The sequence below is a fragment of the Biomphalaria glabrata genome, chromosome 10 (assembly GCF_947242115.1).
Source record: "Biomphalaria glabrata chromosome 10, xgBioGlab47.1, whole genome shotgun sequence".
Lineage (NCBI taxonomy): Eukaryota > Metazoa > Mollusca > Gastropoda > Planorbidae > Biomphalaria > Biomphalaria glabrata.
Window position 1 is genome coordinate 33,893,462 of NC_074720.1, and position 24,742 is coordinate 33,918,203.

General features: G+C 34.8%; 1 protein-coding gene across 13 annotated transcripts in view; it reads left to right on the forward strand.

Moving 5' to 3' along the window:
- The window catches only part of LOC106079656 (ankyrin repeat and sterile alpha motif domain-containing protein 1B-like), a 104,756-nt gene that overhangs the window by 18,958 nt on the left and 61,056 nt on the right, over positions 1-24,742 (forward strand). For 6 of the 13 annotated variants that reach the window (XM_056045319.1, XM_056045317.1, XM_056045320.1 and 3 more), the window contains 5 exons: positions 3-175; positions 776-935; positions 2,122-2,289; positions 3,505-3,677; positions 5,537-6,029. In XM_056045319.1, the coding sequence (XP_055901294.1) occupies positions 3-175; positions 776-935; positions 2,122-2,289; positions 3,505-3,677; positions 5,537-6,029 (1,167 nt within the window). The remainder of the gene's footprint in view (positions 1-2; positions 176-775; positions 936-2,121; positions 2,290-3,504; positions 3,678-5,536; positions 6,030-24,742) is intronic. The other 7 variants (XM_056045326.1, XM_056045328.1, XM_056045329.1 and 4 more) reach the window with 3 other exon arrangements.

Here is a 24,742-nt window from a genome sequence, read left to right on the forward strand (position 1 = left end):
AGATTTGTGGAGTGAAAGGATAAAAGAAACTGAGCACACTGCCAGCCCAATCCCCTTTGCAGGTTTAACACCAATCAAGATACCATCTGATAGAGATGTGTCCAGTGATGAAGATAAAACTAAGCAACTTACTGCTAGTCCTAGAGATATCAGTCCCTCAGCAAGAAGTCCATCTGTAAGTACAACACTAGAGTTTTGTTCTGTTTTTCTGCATTATTAAAGAAAATAAAAGTTAGAAATTAAGATTTTATCGAACGTTGTTAAAAGAACTTCTCTGTATTGCTCTTTGTGACGTAGCTTTGACTAGTTCCTCTCTCTGAATGGTTTTAATATAACCAATGAACAATGCACTTTAAAATACAGTGAGTTTTCACTGTAGGCTTATGTCAAACTACAATTTAAGATGATATTTTTCCTTTTATACCTTCAGGCCCATGGAGCAGGAGAAATAAGATTTTTTTTACAAAATTTTATTGGTACATGAATAAATAAATTTTATAGAGAGGCAGAAAGTCCTAGATATGAGTTTTCTCAAGAGTAGGAGTTTACTAGGCTGAGAAGATAAAAGTCCATTTATAACTGTGTCAGAACATGATACAGAAACTCATTAACTTTTTGATTGCAGATTTAGAAAGGTCTGGGAAGAGGGAAAGGAGTGAAGATATGTTCTCTCACACTATGATTCATATTTTACAGCCCTTAATTCATATGCAAATCATTGTATAAACACTGTCAGAATAAATATATTTTTTTCTTTTCAATTTATTAACTTTAGGAATTACCTAAAAAGCCCCCCAGGAAAAAGCCTCTGAGCTTTCGACGCAATGATCAGTTTCAGCCGTCATCAGGGGATAGCACAGTAGGCAGCAACTATGTAAACTTTGACCCTGAAGTAGAGAGGGCTTTACTGGAGGCCAAGATTTCTGAATCTCAAGGTAGCCGCAGAGGTTGATGTGGCTCGTTGGCTGTAAATTATATGTCCTCTTTGCTTGCACATCCTGTTGGGAAATAAGAAGATAAATAAAACAAGTAAAAGAATAATTTGGACTCTGAATGAACTTCTCACTAAAACATTACATTACATTAGTTTATTTTTCTAACCTTTCAAGGATTAGAAATCAAGTGTACCACTTTTTTTTATCTCGTCTAGATTATAAAAATGATATGTATGTGAACAAATTCCCAATAATACCACTGTGAATGAGCTTGCATGATAATAATGGTGTCTTCAAATGCTTGTACAATATTTGGAATGTGATAATTTATTTTTCTTAGAGGTGTTTTTTTTTCTTTTTACAATTTAAAACATGAATACATCAATCCCATTGCCCCTAATTATATAGGAATTAAAAGTTCCAAATTCTCTTATTGATGAATTCAAATAAGTTTTTAAGAATTTATTATTTTTTAATGTAATAAAATGCCATGTTCTATGATTCATCCTTTTTTTATATATATATCTATATATTTTATTATTTGTTTAGTAGTATATCAGTTGTTTTGCTAGCACGTTACATTTTTCTTGTTTGGTTTTCTTATTAATAGTTTAATTTTCATAATTAATTTTTTGTTTGTTTCTTTCACCAAAATATCTTCATGTCTGGAATAGTTTTGTCAATGTGTAATATTTGTTTATAGTGTAAAAGACTTTCTATAATCTAGAATTCTGAAAAACAATAGTGAGTTGTAAATTTTGTCAGTCATACAAAAGAGTTCTATAAAAACATTGTTGACACAGTATTATTAAAAAAATATTTCTATTGCATAGTGGTAATGAGTCTACCCCTGGATAAAGCCATTCCAGTATAGACTAAAAAGGAGAAACGATACTTTTATATAGTTTTATCACATACTTTTTTTTTTTTTTTTCCAAGTTGATATATATTAGTTTAACACGATAACCACTAAACCTTACTTTATAATATTTTTCATGCATGTGTATGGTGGTGGTGTTTTCCTTTATCCTAAATTAGTTTGGAGTTGTCCCTTGCCTTAAAACACTTAGCATTTGAAAATAACTTTAGTAGTTTTTCAACAACAAAAAAATCTTTTTTTTTTGTTACACTTTTGAACATTTTATTTATAGATATGTTGTTGTTTTTTTGTTTTTATTTTGCTTAGATAAGTCTAAAAATGACCAGCATGCAACTGTGATACCTGAAAAAATAAACTCAGAAATAGAAAACAATGCCCCTATACAAATGACCTCAGTACGGAATGAAGATGTGAAGTCTGAAAATGTTGACCTTGAGCCTGCTGTAGCAGATGCTGAAGTATCAGACAAGAAAAGTAATTTTTTTTCTTCCATTGCTTTTTTCACTGCCACCTTTATGTCTGATAATATTTTATTTCTCTTTCCTTGTGACTTTGTCACCAGTATTTCTTGCAGTATAAAAATACCACTCATATTTATCCTTTTGAAAACTCAATCGAGTTGAATGGACTCAGGGCCTCCTTAAAATTCTGAAATTAAAAATCCAATTCTTTACAAAGATTTTAACTGGGACCTCAAGTGCTTTACTACTCAGCCAATCAGTGATTTAATTAGTGGTAATAAATTAATTTTGTTTGATATAGAAAAGGAGAAATAAATCTTACAGCATTGCGATCTGTGAATGTGCAGTTCTTTCCCTTATATAAGCTTTTCTTTTTTTTTTTAAAGGTTTTGTTTTCTTAATAAGTCTGCGTGTTCCAAGTAATTTCTCTTGCCTATAAGTTATACTAGATTGACTAAAAAAAAAAGGTTTAATTATGAAAAAAAGAGAGATAAGCATACATAACAGGCTTAGCTATGGAAAGTCAATAAAGGTACTTAAATTATATAGTGGTGCTGCCACATAGCTGAGAGTGACAATGCTATTCCTGTATTAGGTCTCATAAAAAATATGATAGCCTTTTTCTCTCTTTAGAAAAAAATTCATATCTTGCTACCCAAGATATATATGAAAGTAAAATTAATTCTGTTAGACATAAGTCTTCTAAAATAACACAATGCAAGAAAAAATGTTTTCCTAGTTCAATTACAGCTTGATACATTTGACTCATTCTATAAAATAAACCATTAATTGCAGTTTAAGTTATCTGAACAAGTTGGAGGAATATTTTAAGATAGGCATAAGTCAGAATACAATTATTTGTTAAGTAGTATCTGGGAATTATCAGGTGAGAGTTCAGCATCTTTTTCATATGCAATGAATGTCTACAGTTTGAGTGTCATTTATTTTTTCTCAGGCCTGCCTAGATATGAATAGGTTAGATCCTATGTATAGATTTTTGCATTGCATGTGATGTTTGTTAAATGTGTATCCACTTAATTTTATTTACTTATTTTAACCATGCATTCAGACTTTGATCAGAAACACATACAATACAATGAATTATGGGATGTAAAATATGATTTTACATAGTTTTCTTTGTTTCAGCCTATGACTCATATGCTCTTAATAATAATAAATAATTCTAACAGATTTTTCTGTTTTCTTTTATTTCCTTTTTTTTTCTCAGGTGAGCCGTCATCCAAACCCCCCACATCACTAGACATACAAAAGTCAGGGACAAGTGGTCCAGAGCCTGTGCCTCGCTCTCCATCTCATCATCGGCAGCCTCCTACCCCAGACTGCCCCCCACCATCGCCGGGGACAGCACTTCAAAACATTCACAGGAAGATTCAACCCATGGTGAGCTCTTACCTGCTACTTTCTTTTATGATAATTTTTTACTTATTCTTATGCCATGTACATTATTATCTTTTTGGTGTGCCTTGTCATTAAAAATAATTCACATGTTTTCATTACATCTAAATGAATAAAACAAAGTAAGAACCACATCAGAAATATTTAATGGACTTTACTAAAGTAACTAATGTTGAAGCATGTAACATTGTTTGACAAAGCATGACATCATTAAGGCTGACGTAATTACTAGCTTTAATGCTTGAATACATTCTTTTCTTAAATTTTGTACCCAATAGCAAAAGATTCGTTGAAAACAACCTTTAGTGCCAAGATAAAATGCTAAATTAAGTCAAAAAAAAAAATTAACTCACATTTCAATTTAATCTGATAGAAACATTTTTTTTTCATCAAATGACTAGTATTTTGATCAATTATTTTCTAAAATTTAGATATAAAACAAAAATCAACGTCAAAATTGAACTATTATAGGTCTGAATCTAAAAAAGTGTGATCAATGTATTAACAGCATCATTGCAGTCAGAATAATATAACTTTATATATGAACAAAAGAAGTATCAATTCTTAAATCTACTTGCTGTAGTATATAAACTAAGCACATTTGTGTTTAACCAAATAAACAAATCGATTAGTTTAGTGCTGTTTGTCCCTTTTTTAAAAAAAAGTAATCCATTTGAAATATTATTAACTTGGTTGAAAAAAATGTTTCACAGCTCAAATTGAGGACTTTGAACTTTTATAATTCTATCCTGGGTTTAAGTATAGTTTGCCAATTTTGTTAAAGAATTATAGTATTTTTTTTATTGTCTTTCTGTTGTTTTATCTTGATGTAGAGATAATTGGCATGATTGTAAGTATATTTTTTAAAAGAATATTGACAAGTATTGGGGTGTTTAATTCACCTGTAGATTAACTATTTTAACCATTCCTAACTTGTTGATTTTATTTTATACCTGTTTTTTTTTTTTTTTTCTTTGTAGCCTTCCCAAAATGGTAACAATTAAATACTTTTTTTAAGTAATACAAAAAGAATTGTGCAGCAATGTATAATTGTTTTATATTAAGTTAAAATTGATCCCTTTAGTTTAAATAAGATAATATTTTATAGACAATTATATATTAAATAATGAAAAAAAAATTGATCCACATAGTGTTTTTAAACTTTCATATTTAAATGTATCATTTAACCATCAATGTGTTAGCCTGGAAGCAACATAAAATCTTGGCCTTTAGCTATGTGCTTTAAATCCACCAGAAATCAGACTACCTATTTGTTTAATAATTTCCCCATTTAAGGTTTGCTCTATTTTTTAATTTACCAGTGGTACTGGAAACTCTTAATTTGGAGAGAGATCTTTTTATTTGAACCCCAAATAGTTGTAAACTTTCATTTTTAGAATAAAGTGAATGTAGAGACCATTGAAGACAGAACTTGAATGAATTATTTTTTGCCATTGTTTTGCCTTTGTGTTGTAACAAAAAGAAAAAAAGATAAAGGTTAAATAAAAAAATGTTCAGAAATAGTTATACGAAAATAGCTTTTTTTTTGGGACAATGAAATTATCAATAATTAAAACCTTATCTTGAAATTAAATGAGAAAAAGTTTACATTTTAATTATTCATGAATTATGAATTTGATATTAACATTACAATGATTTTTATTTTACATCACTAAATCACTAATTTCTTCTCTTTTCAACTAAACATTTTTTTTAAACAGGTGACGACATATAAAACTTGATAAACATTTTTTTTTAAGTTGTTTACCTAGCGTCACTGAGTTACTGAAATTTGAATTTATGTATTTGTTATTAGACGTTTGTCATCTTATTATGTATTGCAGGAAAAAAGAAAATCTCGAGACATGGAAACCATCACTGACCTTTCTCTAACTGGCCAAGACGATGCCAGTCCCCACAATGTCTCCTTGGCGAGCATGGACACACTAACTCCAGTCAGCGAAGATTCTGGGGCCACAACCAATGGGACCCAGCCTAGCAAAAAGAAGCCAACACCCCTTCCTCGTAAATCTAGTATTTCTTCTGAAACCAGAGATATAATAAGGCCACCACCGTCTAGCCAAGATTCAGGCAGTCATGGAGATGGACCCTCTCAAAAATCAGAGGTTGAAAGCTATGGTGACCCAAACAACCTTACCCATGGTCATGCTGGGCAGTCAATGAACAGCGACAGAGTCCATTCATTTAGGAGATCCAGTTCAGACTCTTCAACCACCAGCAGCACATTCATGGAGATAGAGGACAGTGTGGTGGAAATGAGACGGCCACTAAGCGTTGGAGTAGAAAGCAGTGACTGGGAAGGACATGCCTTTGCAGGTAAGTGTTGGTCAGATTCCAATATGAAGTGACTATTATAACACAAGCTTGTATATCAACACAATATCCCTAACTTTCTAAAGGATTTGTCTATTACTGTAGACCTTCTTTTATTCACCTATTGCCTCTTTTTGTTTGTAATACTTGTTTAAAAAATTTGTTTTAATACTACTTGTCTGTATATATATATATATATAAATATATATATATATTTGTGCGTACATTTAAAGAAACTATTGTCTTTCCCAATTTTATGTTTACATGATAGGGTTTGAATAGCTATATCTTCTTTTTATTTAACAGCTTATCTCTTCTCTCTCTCTCTCTCTTGTTTTTTAACTTGCTGCATTTAGATTATGATTCATGTAAGTTACCTAGGTGTTGTGTTTATTAAATTTCTTGTGTTGATTTGGCTTATTCGTTAATGAGACTATAGATACATTCAGTTTTTAGATTTTGTTTTGTTCCATTGAACAGACTTTAGTTTGACCAGGTGTTCTTCAAGTTCTTTTTTTTATTATTTTTTGTTCATTTGTTTGTTGCTTGTTTGTGTGCTATTTTATTCCCCTCACAAATCTCTAAAAAAAATTTATTTCATTACAAAGTAAATGAAGTTTGAAATTAAATACCTGTAATAAAAGTATTAGTAAATGGTACATTCTTTTCGATAAGAAATTCCTCTTTTTTCCAGGTTGTAATGGCTTTATGTTATATAACTCACCATTAGAAGAAAACAAATTAATGTAGCTGATCATTAATTATTGTAGCTAAATAGTGAAGCATCAAAAAAAAAATTTGAAGTTTGAATCTTTATCTATTATCTGTCAATGAATCTTAACATTTGTATTTTACTGTGACAATGAGCAAGAGGTTTTGCTTTATTCCTGAGCTCACTAGTTTTACTGTGTGAAATGACTAACAACACTAAGACTGACATTCTTTATTGTATTTGTGATGTAAGCATGATAGATTGGTCTGCAGTCTCACTTGTACAATAGCAGTGTTATAAAAAAGGAATTAGCTGTTTTCTGTTGTATAATTTTTGTTGTAAGCGGTGGTAAATCCCCTAATAATGTGGGATTAGCATCACAGGGAAAAATGCTCAGGTTCTATAAAAGAACCCCCAAGATTTTTCAGAACCAAGGTATTTCAAAATTGAGGTTATACTTTGTGGAACAATTATCTTCTCTATTTAGATCTAGATCTTTATCATTTTCTATTATTACTGTCAGCTTTCAAGTGTCCATGTCTCTCCCTTACACTTTTAAAAGACAGAAGATTGATGAGGTGTACACTTGTTCTCTACTGATTAGCCTCTCCCTAAACAAAACAACAACATGAAATTAGTTATATACTTTTTTTTGTGCTGCCACTATCACAAGGAGGTTTGGGGATTCAGTTTGATACATTTATGTACTACTTCATTCTCTACTACTTCACATTGCAGTTATGATTTCTATTCCCCCCCCCCCCTCACCAAATAGTCTCCTTTTTTTTTTACTTCTTAGTTGTCTTGTGGAAATGTCTAAATATTTAGTAAAACCTATTTCCTTAGGATTTCGTCCTTGCTTTAATATGCAGGTTGTTCAATTACTGCAGTTTTGTAGTTCTAAACAACCCAGGCCCAATGTGAACAATGTTTAGCCCGGCTCCAATCAAATCGAGAAGCTTTAGGCCTAAACTGCTAGATTCAATTTACATTGCATAATCCAAACTTGAGCCAATTATTTACTTTTCTACTTTAAAAAAAAAAGTATTATAGCTAAAAAGTAGATGTTTTTTTTTTAAATTAGATTTAAACACTGTCTCGCCATGTTATGTTAACTGGAGATTGCAGATATAGCCACTTCATTTCAGTAGCCTCTTTCAGACTTTGCCATCTATTGAGCAAATGATGTAAAGGTCATTATGTTTCTATACCAAACGTTAACGATAGAGTCATGTGGCCAGCAAAACTACCAGCCTCCCTTATGTTCCCCTTTGTCAGGTACCTATTAGAGTTGGATGGACGAAGGGGCATCCTAAACATCTAGAATCTCTAATTGCCAGCCTGCACTGAGATTCGAACCCAAGACTTGGACGCCTAGCGCCTTACTAGTCAGCCATCACACCCCAGATATAGCCACCTCATCTACTCTGTCTAATTTCTGTCTCGACTAAGTCAGGAATAAGTACGTTGACTATGATATACTGATTGTTCCTAGCCTCTTTCTGAAAACGAGGCATGCTGATATTGAACTCTCGGAACGTAACACACACATACCCATATACGCAAAACAAATAGTTAAAACAGTTGTTATATTCATCATTATTATTTGCCAGGGTTGAGATTAGCGCGGAAAATATTGGTTTCCTTGTTATTCATTCTATTGACTTTGGTTATTCTATAGCATTTTGTATTCGAATAGACTAACAAAAATACAAATCTAGCAACGCACATCACTATAAACAGGACACTATGAACACCTCAGCAGCACGCGCCAATCACCAGCACTACTAACACTAAGACATCTGCATCTCTCAACAAGGGAGCCGTGTCTTCTTGTTGACATCCCTGGAGGCTTGTTTGCACATGGGTGCCCTTGTCTTTTTTTCTACCTGGGAAAGACTGTTGATATTCGGAATTGGTTGAATGTTTGAGAGATGGGCAGCCGTAGAAATAAAGAAGGGGGGAAAAAAGGGGGGCGGGGTGTATCTTAAACAGTAGCCTACACCGGCTGTAGAAATGAAGATGAAAAATACTCAAAATGAAGCTATAACGATTTGTTAAATTGTTCCAGATTTTGGAAAACAGCGAGAGACATTCAAGGAACTGACACAGAACTAGATAATTGTAACTAAGAAATCACATTAGACTTTCGCCGAATTTTTTTCCCCTGATATTTCTATATTATACTATTTAATTCACCCTCTAGATGCCCCTTGTGTTCTAGAGGCCTGCTGCAAATAATCTTAGTGATTCTTTATTGATGAATACGACTAAGCGCCACATATCCAAATGTTTTAAACTTCATTGGGTTTTTTTTTTGGACAGGGTTTCTCATTCAGAGTTGCGCCTACCTAAACTGGTTTTAGAATTGGGAAAATTAAATTCCTTTAAATGGTTAACAGTGTTTCTCAAGCAACACGATTCTTGTTTAAAAAACATGTCGTGGTTAATAAATGATCAAAACTTCATGACAGTTTGAGAAACGTTTGAGTATAAATGCTTCTTAAATGTCTTTTTTAAAAAAGCGCTAGACACACAATAAACGGTTGGCGTTATCCATGTGATGTGTGTGTGTGTCCTTGATACGAGTATTTTCTGGTCGATATCTTGCTTGGATCGATTCCGGCTACTCGGGTACTTGATCTTGTGGATTCTGATAATAGTGCTACACGTCAGCATTTGATGGATACGATGTGTCACTAACAAAGAGCTACTTAGCATAGAATGTCTTAGGGGAAAATGTCCACACTGTTGATGTTGTATGTATAAGTTATTTAAACAGATTTTTATCTTTAAAAAAAAAATCGTTTACGAACGATAGTTTGATGTTTTTTTTCTTTTGTAACATAAAAAAAAATCAAAACACTCCATCTTCTTTGCACATGTGACTTTACGAAAATTGTGATAGAAATAATGTTCTTAGCAGGAGGATGTCAAAAACTTGGGTACTTTTCTTTGATTTTCCCTTTTTACTATTTAATTTTATCTCGAAATAAGTTTAACAATACCCCTCTTTTTATGTGTTTATTTTTTTTTTAATGGACGTGGCTTCATTTTTTTTTAAAGCTGACTTCCCCCCCCCCTTTTTTTTTTCCATTTTTTTTTTTATTACAATCACATTCAAAACGTTTGGAAAACAAGGAAGGTGGGGAGCTCTAGGTCATAGGTCAATATGGTGAGCAAGGCTTATTTTGTTTCCCCCCCCCCCCCAAACGTATTCCAAGCGATTCTATGTCTCCGTGTGAGCAAACATTGTGCCGACATGTGTGGCCCAGTGACCTTAACGCAACACCGTTACTGCGTTGACTCAGAAATCGATTGATAGATAATTAGCTAACATGACTTGGATGCCGTCCTTTGTTTATAGTGGGCTCGGTGTTATTGCTGTGGGAGAGGAAGAACTGCGCCCCTCTCCAGACCGGGCTGGGATCAACTAGAGGTCTGTACAAGAGAGACGTGTGGAATTCCGGAGAACTTTTAATTAGACTTGTACTTGATTTTGTTATGCATAGTTTTACGAACACAAGGTAGGCCACTTATAGTTCAGTGTTATACAACTTTAAAAAAAAAAAGGAAAGTATTTAGTAGTATTAACCCATCTGCTGCTAAAAAATATGGGGAGGTGGTAGATTTGTTTGCCATGTGGGCAGGGCCTGCCTTAGGTAATTGGAGGCGTTAGGTGAAGTGAATAGGGCGGCCCCAAATGAAATAGAATAGTATAAAATTGAGACTGAAAAATGCGCAATGAATTATGAACCGTCTTGTCTGTATCTAAATAATGGTATTCTCATATATGTAGTCTAACAAGTAGATTGAACCATTCGCGAATAAACCTTGAATCATACTAGAGACTTATAGCTAGGCGAGTAGACACTGAGACATAGAGTTCTGCTGTTTGAAATCTGATCCACGTTTCGCAATTTTTTTTCTTTAAAAAAAATTCTTCGAGTCTTGTGCGAGTAGTGCGAGGACCCCCCCCCCCCCCCCACACACACACACCAATCGGAGACCCTAGGCGGCTGCCTAGTTTGTTTATGCCTAAGGTCGGCCCTGATGTTGGTTTGTGGACCAACGTCTCTCACCTAGTTGCACTTATCGTCTTCACATTTGTCTTCATACTTCTTGATCAAAGTTCCTCCTCTTCATACAGAGTTACTTGGTTATCAAATGTGTTGCATACAGCGTTCGACTAGGGTGTACCAAACAGAGCATTTCAATTCTCCATTTACTCATTCACCACCTGATAGACAAGACTTTTGTATTTAGAGAGTCAGCTCATCCATTTGGTTGATTCCAAGGTGGATTCATGTCGCATGGCAGTATTGTGTAAGGAGAGACATTAAGATCCATGCTTGAATGGACCTGTACTTTATTGTTTATGTTTACGCTACATACACAGACTACGAGCATAGGTTCATACAGTTACTTATGAGACGTCAACGTTGCATCTGTAAAATGTAAAAGAGTCCTAATGTAGCCTACGGTTGGGGGGGGGGGGGATAACTTAAATGTTGTAAGGGGGAGGCGGCGACTGAACGATTCAAAATGAATTTAACATTTGTAGGAAAAGTCACACTACTATATTAACGTCACGTCAGCCTTATGCCTCCTAAATTTAGTCCACCTCTCACGCATTCATTCTTCATTGGAATCCCCCCTCTCCCCTCTCTTATCTATTCTTATCACCTTTAGCTCCTTGACATTATTCCCTTGTATTTATCCAACGGGCGGCGTATGTTTGTGTGTTTCTGACGGCGTGTACCCCAGGCCTCCATCCCCCCTTTTGTAACATGTCGCCCCCCCTCCCTCGGGAGGATGCTGCGAAAAATCGCGCGCTCGAGAATGTTCAATGAGCAGAAATTGTTACACTATGAACTTTTGAGTGATTGACTGGAGCGCCGCGTGTTAGTAACGGTAGGGCACCCCCCGCTCTCTCCCACATGTCTGACTGTAGGATTACCTTGATAGAGACCTGAGCGGTAGGTGAACATTAAGGCGAGAGCTTCAGTTTATTGTTTAGTACCGGTGCCCCAGAGTTCGTGTTAATATTTACAGCGGAGGATGTAGTTCAACATCATGTAGGTAGGACTGCTTCTTGTTGTAGTGACATGTCGGTCCTTGTGAAAGGATTGTTTACTAGTGGCTTAGTGAGTACAAGTTTTGTGTTCTCTTCTGGTCAGATTCAAATAATTGAAGTGTAAATACAAAAGCTATCTGTAATCCTTAACGTAAAGTCAGACGAATCACTTAATTGAAAAGTAAGATTTTTAACATAAAGTTTATCTCATTGTTTAGGTCGGTAATTGAATTACTGTTTCATCAAGTCAAGGAATCCAGGCTTCAAAGAATCGATCTGTATTTACAATCCAGAACACAAACTTCGGCTCACTTTTAATGCCGCATTTAATTTTCAATCCAATATATTAATAGAAACTTCTTTTAAGTCTTAATCCTCAATAACTCTACTAATTTGCCCTGCTATTCATAAGCTTAAATGCAATCTCTAAGTCCTAATACTTGGTAAGGAGAATTCAATGCATACAATCCCTTAGCCAGTTATATATATATATATATTATGAATATCTGACAACTTGATGCGGAAATTAACGAGCTTTTGTTTTCCAATCCGCTGTTCAATAGTATTGGTTTGAGGTCGAAATGTCACATTTAAGAGAGTTTCAGCTCAAGGAAAATTCACCATTACCATGTTGTGGCCAAATGTCCGTAGCGAACATGACCAGATGAAAGATGTCTGTGTGGGAGGGGGGGGGTTGTATACGTGAATGGCACAATTTATCACTTTATACATCTCGCTATTACTCATCGGCACGTCCGGTGTTTTGGTTATTAGCGAGAAGTCTTCCAATCAAAAGGGCAGCAACGTGAAAGTCATGCAAAGTAGTTTCTTAGTGTATTCTCAGCGCTTCTCAATCTCCAGTCTCCTACTCTTCGCTTTCTGTTCTTGTTTTGGTTACTCTAACAATTATTTGTAACATGACATTCTTCCTTTCTGGCAACATCAATCAAACGATAGTTCAACACATTTTTCATTGACAAAAAATAAAGGGAAGGTATTTACTTATTTGAATAGCTAGACAAGAAAGACTTTCCCTTCAGAACTACTTCAGACTAAAAATAGAGCATGGATTTTATTTTTGGTTGTTGTTGTTATCAAAATTACGCATAATCTTGGAATTTAAAAAAAAAAGAAAGCTTTAAGATGAACGCGCTCTATTGTAGTACAGCGACACTGGAATTCACAAACTCGGTTGATATTTATAGCAGTGAACCGTACCTGCCCTGACCTCACTAGCACCTTACTTTCCGGGAAAATTGTGTTTACTTATTACAAAGATAGTGTCAATTAAAATACTAGATGAACAGAAGATAAGGGAGAACACGGTGGCGAGTCTGAGTGTCTCTAATGGTGGGGGTTCAATCTGTTCACGTTGTGGTTCTATTGGTTAGCAACGCTAGCTTGGACAGACTCGACGCACGGGTCGGTATAGTCTCTACTCTACAGGTACCCGTGTTTCTTTACCTCACACCATCATGTACAACACCTACAGCTGCCCTTGGTACACCAGGTGTAAGACGATAAAGCCTACTAAAATGCGTCTCTGTGAAAGATTATCTATCTATATATACAATTCTCTTCATGGCTCAACAGTTTGGACAAGACATATAGGAAAGATCACTCTTTTATTTTTTAAAGTCGGACTAGAGTTACCTCACGTAAAAGAAAAAGATAGGGGGGGGGGAGAACAAGTAGTATTCACCCGTCACTAAATAGCAGGGCCGGACTTAACCATTGTGACCAAGAAGTCATGGAAAGAGAACAATTAATCTACCCTGTATTCACCTGTCACTAAATAGCAGGGCGGACTTAACCATTGTGGGCCCCAATGCGAAACGGATTTCACGGGGCCCAGTTTGGGTAGGGATACGGATAATAAGCGAAAATTAAGAGTTTGTATTAGAAAATATGTTCGTCTTTCATTTTATTCATTTTTTACTACCTACAGAACTACTTCACGAGCCTTGCGTGTAGCGAAGACATACAGTATATCATAAAAATCTTCTTTTTTTTTTCTACATAGATCACGCTCAATAGCAAGAATTACCAAATGTTTCAATCTATCTTCGAGAATTGTTGACCGCAAGTAATTCTTTAATAGTTTTAGGCGCGAGAATCTTCTTTCACCAGATTCCACAATTACGTGTATTGCATAAAGCCGGTTTTTTTTTTCGCGCACAGGATTGGCGTTTTCCATTTTTAATGACAACCCAAAATGACAATTGGTCTATATATTTCAGGGATTTTTTTTTTTTTTTTTTTTTTTTGAGTTTTCAAAAGATTTTAATAAATTTTTTAGATTGCCAGGACTTTTCATATATTTTGCAATTTCGGGAGATTTGCAGAAGCTCCTGGTAAATCAGGAGGCCGCGGGAAATCTGTTAATAAGTTATAAAATTGTTTAATTTAATAATTTATACACCTAGAATTAGCGCGGGTCCTTTGAAAGTGTGGGGCCCACTGCGGTCGCATATGTTGCATTGGCCTAAGGCCGGCCCTGCAAAATAATGGTGCATTCTACGCCGTGGGTCGACTAATTATAAATATTTTGTTAGTTTATTAAGATAGGCGCAATTAGTTTCGTAATTTTATATCTTTCATCTAATATCATATACTTACATTTTCTTTGCTATTTTAGGGACTGTAGAGTAGCTCATTATCACCCCACCACCTATTTTTGTTTTCAAAATGGCACTTCACACCTTCACCAATCCCTTATTAGTTTCAACGGTTGAGGCACTAAACATGATCTATCGACCGTCTTTCTACATTCATGTCTTTTGCCTTGAACAGAATCTTTCAATGACAGGCCCGTTCTTTGTTTCATGTCTTACCATTGCTTCCTGGTACTCTTCCTTGATGGAAGGTCTTAGCGAACCGTAAGGACCTTGTGATATGGCCATACAGTTTAAGTGTGTGTGGGGTTTTTTTTTGGACAATGGTCAGCTGGTCATCGTGGGCCCATATCGCTGTTGTGATCCTATTTCTTATCTCCTTGCTTATGATGCGGTCTTTGCATATGATATCTAGGACCTTTCTGTAGCATTTTAGTTCCATTGCTAGGCTCCTTATCTCTAGTTCTGCAGTTCAAGATTCACAAGCATACAAGCATGTGGCTATCATGACCACGGGAGCGCATCGTTCTGATTTCAGTTTCGAGGGCTAAGTCTTTGTCTGTCCAGATTGTTTTAAGTTTTCTAAGTCGACTGCAATTTCGGCCTGTAGTTATATGTTTGGTTTCTGCTTCTAAAACGATAGCTACAAGGTATTTCAAACCACTGACACTTTCAGCCATTCGCCTCCGATACTGATGACCAATTGAAAGCCCTATTGACCAACGATTTTTCTTATAAGCAATATTTATAATTTTAACCATAAATCTAACATTCGGTTACTGCAAATATTTTTTTTTGTGTGAAATTTTCTTGGCTTATTTGTTGTGGGCCTGTTATTCAGAAGGGATACATCCTATATGAACATTGCCTTTGATAGGCTTTCCAAAGCTGTGTAGTCACACCATGTAACCAGTTTTAAGCTCTTCAGAAACCCACGTGACATTTATGTTCATTAGCTTCATTACTCAGCGCGCGGTGATGATGTGAGTAGGGAGGGAAGTGAGAGATCTACACGTGATCACTTTTTTCTTTCTTAAAGCTTCTGATGCCTTGATGTACGAGGATCTAATGGGAGGTCACCCACTGCGCCGCTCTGGGACCGGACCGTTTAAGTCACCCCCTACTGGCATTTACCTTCCATTTTTTTTTCACCTTCACCCTTCAACTTTTAGTGGATCTACATGTATGCATTTATCTAAGTATAGGAGTTGGGTTCTAGAAAATCTGTTTTCATGTCATAAGCGTATTTGTTTTGAGGACCACTGCTACGTTTTCTTGAATTTTGTTTTTACAATGCTTGTCCAAATACAAGCGGTGTGTGTATTTATCAAAGTGCGTGTATCTTGTGATACAATAACTCGTCCTATAATATATGTATTTATGATGTATCTTACGTTTTGAAAGCTCTTCTCGAAAGTCTTAGGGTCAACTTGAAGGGTAAACCCGCTTTACTTAATCCCTGTAGTGCTCCTCCCCGCCCGAAAAAAAACTTAAGAATAAATAAGGTTCGTTACAGTGTGTGCGTGTGTGTGTTTGCATGACATTGCTTTAGTACTCCATGCATATCAGGCATGGGAGATAACTCGCGAACTTGGCGCTAGGATGTGCTCGTGAAAGGGAGGGAAGCCGAGTTTTAACAGAAGGAAGATAAATAAAGAAAATATCTCGCATGGGCTGGTAGCGTCTAGTCGCATTTTTTTCTCTCTCTCTCCATGACAATCTGTGTGGATATATGACAGCATGAGATGAGGTAAGATTACCGTAAGATGGTGGATTCTAGTCACTGAGAGGACTTTATTTTTATTGATAAAAGTTGTTTTAGTTCAGTTAAATAGACTACTTTTCACATAGTGCTATGATGAAGCTCACCATGTATGCAACATAGTTGTATGTTTCCTGTGTTTTTAAAGTATATTATAACGAATACTCGATGTTGTAATAAAGCTTCATTAGTTTGTCTGTCATACTTTCATTCTGTACTTTACTAAAGGCGTGCAAATCAGCAATTTCTTGAAACTGTTTAAATCTGAATCTCGTGTCGAATGAAATTGAAGCATTGTTAACTCTACTCACGAGCAGGTTTCAGTAGTAGATGTATTAGTGCTTGACTGTAAATCTGAAGTGTTAGGGTATCTTTAGGACTTTGTCACCAAGTGTTTGTGTTTAGTAAGAAGTGCATCATTGGACTCCTAATGGAATGAGTTTAATGGGCTGCAAGTATTTCGTTGCACCAGAGAAAAGTTTAAACTGTGAAGTAATCATCAGTGACAGAAAACACACACAGGGCCCTGCTTCATATTTCTTGTCAATCATAACCTCTGGCTGAAAACATGTTTCTACCAGTGTGTGTTTGTGTATGTACATGTCAATGTATGTGTGCATGTATGGGGGGATACAAGTTTGATTGCAAAACCTATATACGCTTCCTAACAAAAGGTAGGCTTATATTCTCATAAGTAACCCTTTTAAAAACATGAATTGTTCTTGTTTTCTATTCTAAAAAAAAGTATAAAAAATTCATTATATAAACTTAATCTGTCAATTTTACACGTTTATGCTATTTTGAAGATGTATGTCGTACATTAACTTCGAGATTAAAGATACGTGACGAAATCTTTGAGAGAAAATATCTAATTTCCCCGCTCAAATTCCTTATCCATTTTGAATTAACTGAACTTGTTATTTACACCCTGTAAAACTCATTCCGAATTGAAATTATTAGCAATCAATAAACAATATAAAGAATACTACAGCATCCCTCGGGAAAAAAAACAGCGATTATGTGTCTTAATTTTTTGCTTTTGAGTTGATCGCAAACTCCAGCCCTGGACGTATACGTGATACTTCCATTTATACTTGTATTTTAATTGAAAGCTTTAACGTGGACAGCATCTGAGTTAGTTCTTTTAGAGTTTGCTTGCTAATGACCGACACATCGTAACACTTTTGTTAAAGTCTGAGATCATTATCTCTTTTGCTCGGTCAAACGTCTACAATTGCAAGATTTTATAACATTCTATTAATAGTTCATTAGATGGAAAGAGTGAAGAAACTGAAAAGTTGGCAGAAAATACTGAACTCTTTGCAAGCATGAAATACACAGTATTAACTGGAATTTTTGTTTTTTCGAGTTTAAACTAATTGTTGACTTTATACACTGCTGCTGTGCAGTGAACATAAGCCCTTTAAAAATTTTTGTGAACTAAATTTGATTTCTTCACACTTTCTGATAGATCGTAGGGAGTCAAACCATGACTTCCAAGTGAAGATAAACACAGGCTTAGGATGAAGTACAACTTTCAAGTCGTTAGCAATCTATGACCACCATTCAGTCCACTACAGAACTTGATTTTAAACCACAATTTTGGTGTGTGAAGGGCGTGGTGGTTAACGTGGAGTTTCTCATTTGACTAACTTACAAATCAAAATAAAAGTGATTTGATATACATAACAATTGATTCAAAGTGACTTTAACATATGAAAAACCTTTCATTTGGACATTACACTTGGGGGGGGGGGGGGAGAAAGTTCAAATAATTTTTTAAAGTTTAAATTTGATAGGTTTCGTTGTGTTTTTTTTTTTTTTACCCCCGCTATCAAGTAGCAAAACAAAATAGAAATGAAAATTTAATTGCTGTTCTATTTCTTGCAGCGTGTCTTAGATTTCACATTTTTCTTTTGTCTCCTCTCCTTCTCCCCTTCCCAAGTCTAAATTTCAGCAACAAACTCAAACGCACGAGGCAAACTCTAAGCGCCCCCATGTCTCTAAGCCTTTCTTCACTTTGGCAGGATTATAAACAGAAGAGTTTCAGACTTCTCCGTTGTGTACATTGATCTTTTTTTTAAAGCTCATTAAACCAAGAAAAACCATTAACATAGACAACATTTGATCAATAAACTAATAGACATAGATCTAAATAGTCCCATTTTTCACTCGATTGTTGCTTCTTTACTGTAAGTCACATTGTGAATAAGCACAGAAGAGTTTTAGACTTCTCTGTTGTGTACATTGATCTTTATTTTTTTTTTAATCACACCCTCATTTTTTTTTTTTTTTTTTTTTACAAAGGCTTCAAATTAGAACACTTTCTAGATCTACGACGATAAGTATTAAGTTAAGGTAATAAAAAAAAATAATTACAGAATGTACATCTGAAGGGTAAGACGCTATCCCATACAGAAAAGTCAAGGTTATTGCATTTCTTGGGCTATTGCTTATCTATATAAAGTGGGTTTCTTCCTGCTGCGTAGCCGGCCTCCTCACATCCAGTTTTTTTTTCCCTTGAGTTTTTTTTTTTTTTTGCATGGTTTAGAAATGGCCATACAAGACATGCTACTGAACGATTGATACTTCAATAGTAAGGACAAAATAAATACACGCTTCACTAATTGGTTTACTTGTATATTTCTTTCTTCTGACGCTTGTTATCTAGTTTTGTTTTATGGGAATAAAGAAGGGGAGAACGGGCAATAAGGCAGGATGGCTTTGCACTTTAGACATTAGTAGATAAGCCAGACCTACAGCGATCTATATTGCACGCTGATTTGATACGCTTAGTTTGTTTCATTACAAATACACTCATGCACATTTGCCTAATTCTCTCCTCGTAACTCATAGCCCCAACAATGGGACCGCCGGGTTGGGCTTTAAGCTTGTAGTATTGTTTGATTACAGACACCGTCAACCTTGTGCAGCGTGGATTCGATTTAATTAAAAAAAAAAGGCTTATGCTCAACTATAACATCATTCGTGTCAAAATCTCGAATTATTAACGTTATTACAGTAAAGCACGTTCAAACTATTCAGCCTACAAATTATAGGGATTTATTTTATCTTTTTAGTTTTTATGGATTTTTATTGAGACATTGTCTTGGTTATTTGTTTGTTCTAATTACCGAACGTAAATCAACTCACTCAGTAGATATCTGGCTGGAGTCTTCTACACGTTTTGTTTCTTCCACTTCCCAGTCTCGAATCAAGTGGACATTTTGCACAATTATTTTTTGTCGAACACAACGCATGAATCAATCAAAATAATATTTAAAAACTAATTATTTTATGACAGCAATTAGACAGTCCAATCCATTTACTCAATATAAACAAAAATATATTTTGCTTGTTTTATGCTTTCCATGCTCTACTGTTCATCGTTTAAAGTGTCAGTAAGGAAAATTTCATGAAAGTCTTTCTGCCAAGACACATTGCAACTCATCTTGTCGTTTTATGGAAATCTCACCCAACCCAATCAGGTACGGGATAACATGCTACTAGTATTTTATTTCAAAGTTTGTGAGCATTAACAGTAGGTAAGTTCTGGAGAAAATGTCTTTAACAAAGATGAACTGGCGTTACTAGCTCAGCAATATTTCCATCATGGTTTCTTAAAAAGTTATAATGCAGTTCTAAAAATATTGGCAAAGATAAGCGCCAGTTGCTCTTGCACATAAATTTCCGCACGCGTACAGACACGTATGTAGGTATATATAGCCTCACTCTTAAACAATGCTTAGATTCATTCGATGTTACCTCATAGAGTGATATATCTTAGAGCTGGAATACCGCATATCACTTTTTATTGACCTAGTTTAATGTTAGACGTAGACTGTTGTAGAGAGTTGTATATTCGTAATAATCTTGTACACTCAAACGATTGAAAGCTGTTTTCATGTGTTTTTAAAAAGCACAACTTTATAGCTATATCTATAATAAAACGTCAGGTGTACCACTGCCAGCGAGTAGATATGTCGGTAGATGAAAAAGGGAAAGTGTTCCTCTTCTAAGTCTTTAAAAAAGAATATCTTTTTCTTCGGGTTTCTCTAAAGTTGTGTCAGCACTCAACCACCAAAACGCATTAGTTTGAACGTTTGCCGTATGTTGTATTTCTTTTCTCATTTATATGAGTTTTCCAAAATAATACGCCACATCTTTGTAAAACAAAGTGTTGTCTGGTTTTAGCATGAATCGAACACTATCTCAAAATGATAACATTTAAAATGTGACAAAATAATATCGCCATGCCACGTACGGTGTATTTGTACAAAAACGAAACTAATGTCGTGTATTAGAAATGTAAAGAGCAGCATAGGGACGCGTATCGCCATTCAATTGTTTTTGGTGGTTTATATTTACCAAAAAAAAAAAGAAAAAAACCGCGATCAACCAAAGTGCTTCTAAGACCAGCTCAGGTGCGTAGGTCTACTCATTCTACGGGTATAGAACAATGGCGGCTGTTGATTCGGGAAATCTCTTACAAATATCTGAAACACATAGACAGACTAATGTGAAAGAAGTCGCAGATGACGGAAATGGAACCCAAAATTCAGTAGACAACGGCTTTATCTGCATCAGATGTTGTAATACATGTAGATCTAATTCATTGCTTTGTTTCATAGCCAGAATAAAATTCTAGTCTCCTGTATATTAAGAACTCAAAGACAGTGTGGCATGTTAAACATAAACTTATAGCCAAACCTAGTTGATTACATTTAATGTAATGAATTGTTTTCTTATTTTAAACCCCTGTGTGTGTTCGCCTCGTCTACTAATAAACTCCTTGGATACATACAATCCCTTTTTTCCCCCCACACCAAACAGTATTCTGCCTTGCCACTACTCCTTCCATCTACTTACTGACAAATATCTCTTCGCTTTCTCGCTGCACAATTTTCCTTTCATGAAATAAGGAAGTAACGATTTTTCTCTCATTAAGATGAATGCTGCTGGGGATATGAATAGGTTTAAAAAAACAAACACTATTTTTTACCTGAGTGGTTAATGAATGGCTGGAATCAATTATTCAAAAGGAGTCGATAATATTCTGCGAGTAGCTTTCTTGTGCCACTGATGTGGTGCCTTACTTAGCTCGACTCTTACGAATACCACGAATTCAACTATTGCATTACATTTGATGCATCCGGAGAAAATAACGCGCTTGTGAGATCATTGTGGTCATGAAGGTATGTGCTCTTTTTTTTTTTTTTTGGGGTGGCGGGGGGGGGGGGGTCTCAGTAGTAAATAACAAGAAAAACATTTTAAAAAATACATAAAACAACAACAACAATACCTTGATTCTAAAATTTAAAATATGAAAAAAAATAATTAAAAAACTACAACATTTGGTTCAAACAGGGTATCGAAACCATGATTTTGACACCATTAACAAATAAAAAAGAGCTAAGTTCTACAGGTTTCGGCTATCGTTCAAGTTGAGATCTAATAGGCGGTAAGTTTGATTTCCTAGTCTGGTATTAGTCAGGGTATAGATGACAAGCCATTCTTGTTTACATAAGATGTTATTGTTGTTTTGAAACCAACATTTATCTTAATTGAAATCTTCTTACACTATTTAATATTCTTTGCAGGGATACATTCTACAATTCTATTTCTCAATTCTCTGTTCTATCCATTTAAACCAAAAGATACAATTTGTTTCATTACAGACTTCTTTAATTGGAAAAAAAATAGTTAAAGTCAAATTGACACATTTTGTTTTTCGTATATCCTTGACTTCAATGAATATTTTAGAAATTTAAGAGCCGGAAACCTGTGTTGCAGGAAAGTGTATCTAGACAATTTAGTTCCTAGTAAGTTTAAGTCGATAAACGACTTTAGGTGAATCTTTTATGGTGAAGATATGTTCTGGTCAGTGGTTTTGTTTATAGATCTCATCATTTTTTATGAAAGTTTATGCAGCTATGATGCAATATAGATTACTAGATCTAAATCTAACACCTAAGCGTTAATGCTTATTAGCGTGCATTTATTTTGATGTACAAAGTCGACATCGCTTGACTGAAATGCAATCAGTCGCTAAAACTCTCAAATAAACAGCTCTAACAGAAGAGCTTTCATTTCACCAGCATTGTGTCAGGTACATTGTTTAAGAGAGAGATCTAACTCAGCAGACTTGAGCATCCCAGATTGATGAAAGTCTTGCCTTATTTACCGTCGAAGTATTGATGATGATGTTGACCATTGACATACAAATAGTAACTACATTTCTTTAAACCAACGCCTCGAATCGTCAGGCTGACTTGAATGAACATGTGCCAAATTAGTTTTAAGTTTAATGCATGTTATGGGTTTCGTTCTTTCTTCCTTTTTTTTTTTTCTTCTTCTCTGATTCCAAGTCTGCTTCTGGCGTACTGCCCATTAGATTTGGAAAGCAGACGCGAGTGCTCGCGTTTATTGTATAGTAACAACCGCACTCAGATTGTATCATCTCCCTTGTTTGACATTCTGGCCCTGGGGGAGGAGAAAAGCAATTCACATAATCGTTAATCCGTGATGTTGTATTGAAGTGGCTTGAAATTGATGTTAGTTCTCGTCTAAAAATAGCCTACACAATGGCTTGCTTGCGTGGTTGTTTTTTTTTTTCCCTTTCGCTAGCAAATTTCTGTCTCTAAGTAAGTAAGATCATCAAGTCTTAATCCATTTTGTGGATATGGGACAGTGAGTACAGCACAGATATTCTTTTCGTTTTGATTTGTTAGTCAGCAATTTTCGTGAATCTCGGCTTTGTTTCATGCAGTCATTATTTCCTAAACATCTCTTCACTGTTTTATGGAAGCAAACTGGTTCTCAGTGTCATTTATTTCATTATGCGTTAGGATTGAGGATCGTTCGTTGATTGATTATTTCATCTTAAGTATGAGCGTTTAAGTATCATTTTCTTCATTTGTTGTAAGTGCATGTTGAAATCATCTTAATGGAATCCTCTTCTAATAGCTGGATTGTTTCACTGTGATAAAGAAATACATATTTTGATATCGTGAAATTCAATGCAAATGTTTCACTATATCTAGAATATTATGTAAAAAAAAACGAGGCTTGTGTTTCTCTATTATATAGCTTGCTTAAGTCTGTCTTCTATTTTTTTTTCTTCATTTAATATAGGCAGTTTATAAAGATTACATTATTTAGATGATGTAGATACTTTTTGGTACATTTTACAAACCCAACATTTTTTGTTTTAAAATGGTCACATTGTTTTGCTTTACCCTATTTTTTTTTTTTTACAAAGCTTATATCTACTCATCCTGACTGTCTGGTAATACGTTTGTACATGTGATCTCTCCCTCACCAAATCTCGGATCAAGCTGAAATTTTGCACACTTATTTCTTTTACCTAACCACATAAGAATCAATTTTAAAAAATTAACCAATTGTTTAATTAACTATTGGTAATAAATTATTTTGTTTGGTATCTCGAACAAGGAAAAGAAGTTGTTATTAACTGAAGTGTTGGTATGAGCTGAATTAGTCCCCTTTATAGGTCGTCGTCTGAATCGTAGTGAAAAAAAAAACACTTTAAAAATAGGTCGAGACAATAGAGACAATAGATAGCTTTACAATCTTCCATGTTCATAAGCTCTCCACTAGTAGAGTGAGAAGGCTTGAGCCATTGGTTCGAATTCAGGTTGTCCCCCCACCCACCCCCTTTTTATATAGATGCTTTTTTATTGTTAGTCCAAATCTGTTAAAAATAAAATTACATGACTTATCCAAACTAATTAATACAAGTACGCTTAATATAAGCTTTTTGTTGTTGTTGTTTTTTTAAAGTATTTTTAAATGTTTTTCTTGTTTCTCGTGTATTTAATGTATTATTTAGACAAATCTGTTGTAGATCCATTGTCTTTCCTGTCTATCTATATGATGAATCATTGTTAGTACTTTCAATATTATTTAATGCATGTGTATGCGAGCGAATGTAATGTCTCCATATTAAATGTAGACACAATGGAGTGCCACATTTTTGACATTAGTTTCCAATGTACATGCTGTGTGGATGTGCTATTTATCTGTACCTACTGTTTGAACGGCTCAACAGTTGAAGGACAACATGGAAACGTACTCATTAGTCATCATTACCTCCATTAATTCGGGCCGACAGTTACTTCCCTCTTGGTATCCGTTTGTGACATTCAACATAATTTCATGATTCATTGAGGATTTGTTTTTTCGTAAAAACACAATATTCTGTGTAAAATTGTAAGAAAACTTGAATGCTTGGGGTTTGCCTTCCAATAAGTTATTCTTCAGTATCAGTGATATTACTGTTGTCTTCATTACTATTTTCTGCTCATTTCACTTTCACATAAAACAAAAGAAAAAATAAGTGATTTTGGGAGCTCTTTAATTCTGAATAGTTTGCCATGGTGGCAACATTTCACCGATACAGACATGTTTCTTTTTCTTTTCTAACAAGTGAAGCGGAATATCTTTACTGTTTGAATGCTAGCTATCAGGACCTAGAAAGTTAGATTTTAAAAATGTTATTCCCATATACCTGATTGTTATTTTGGTGTC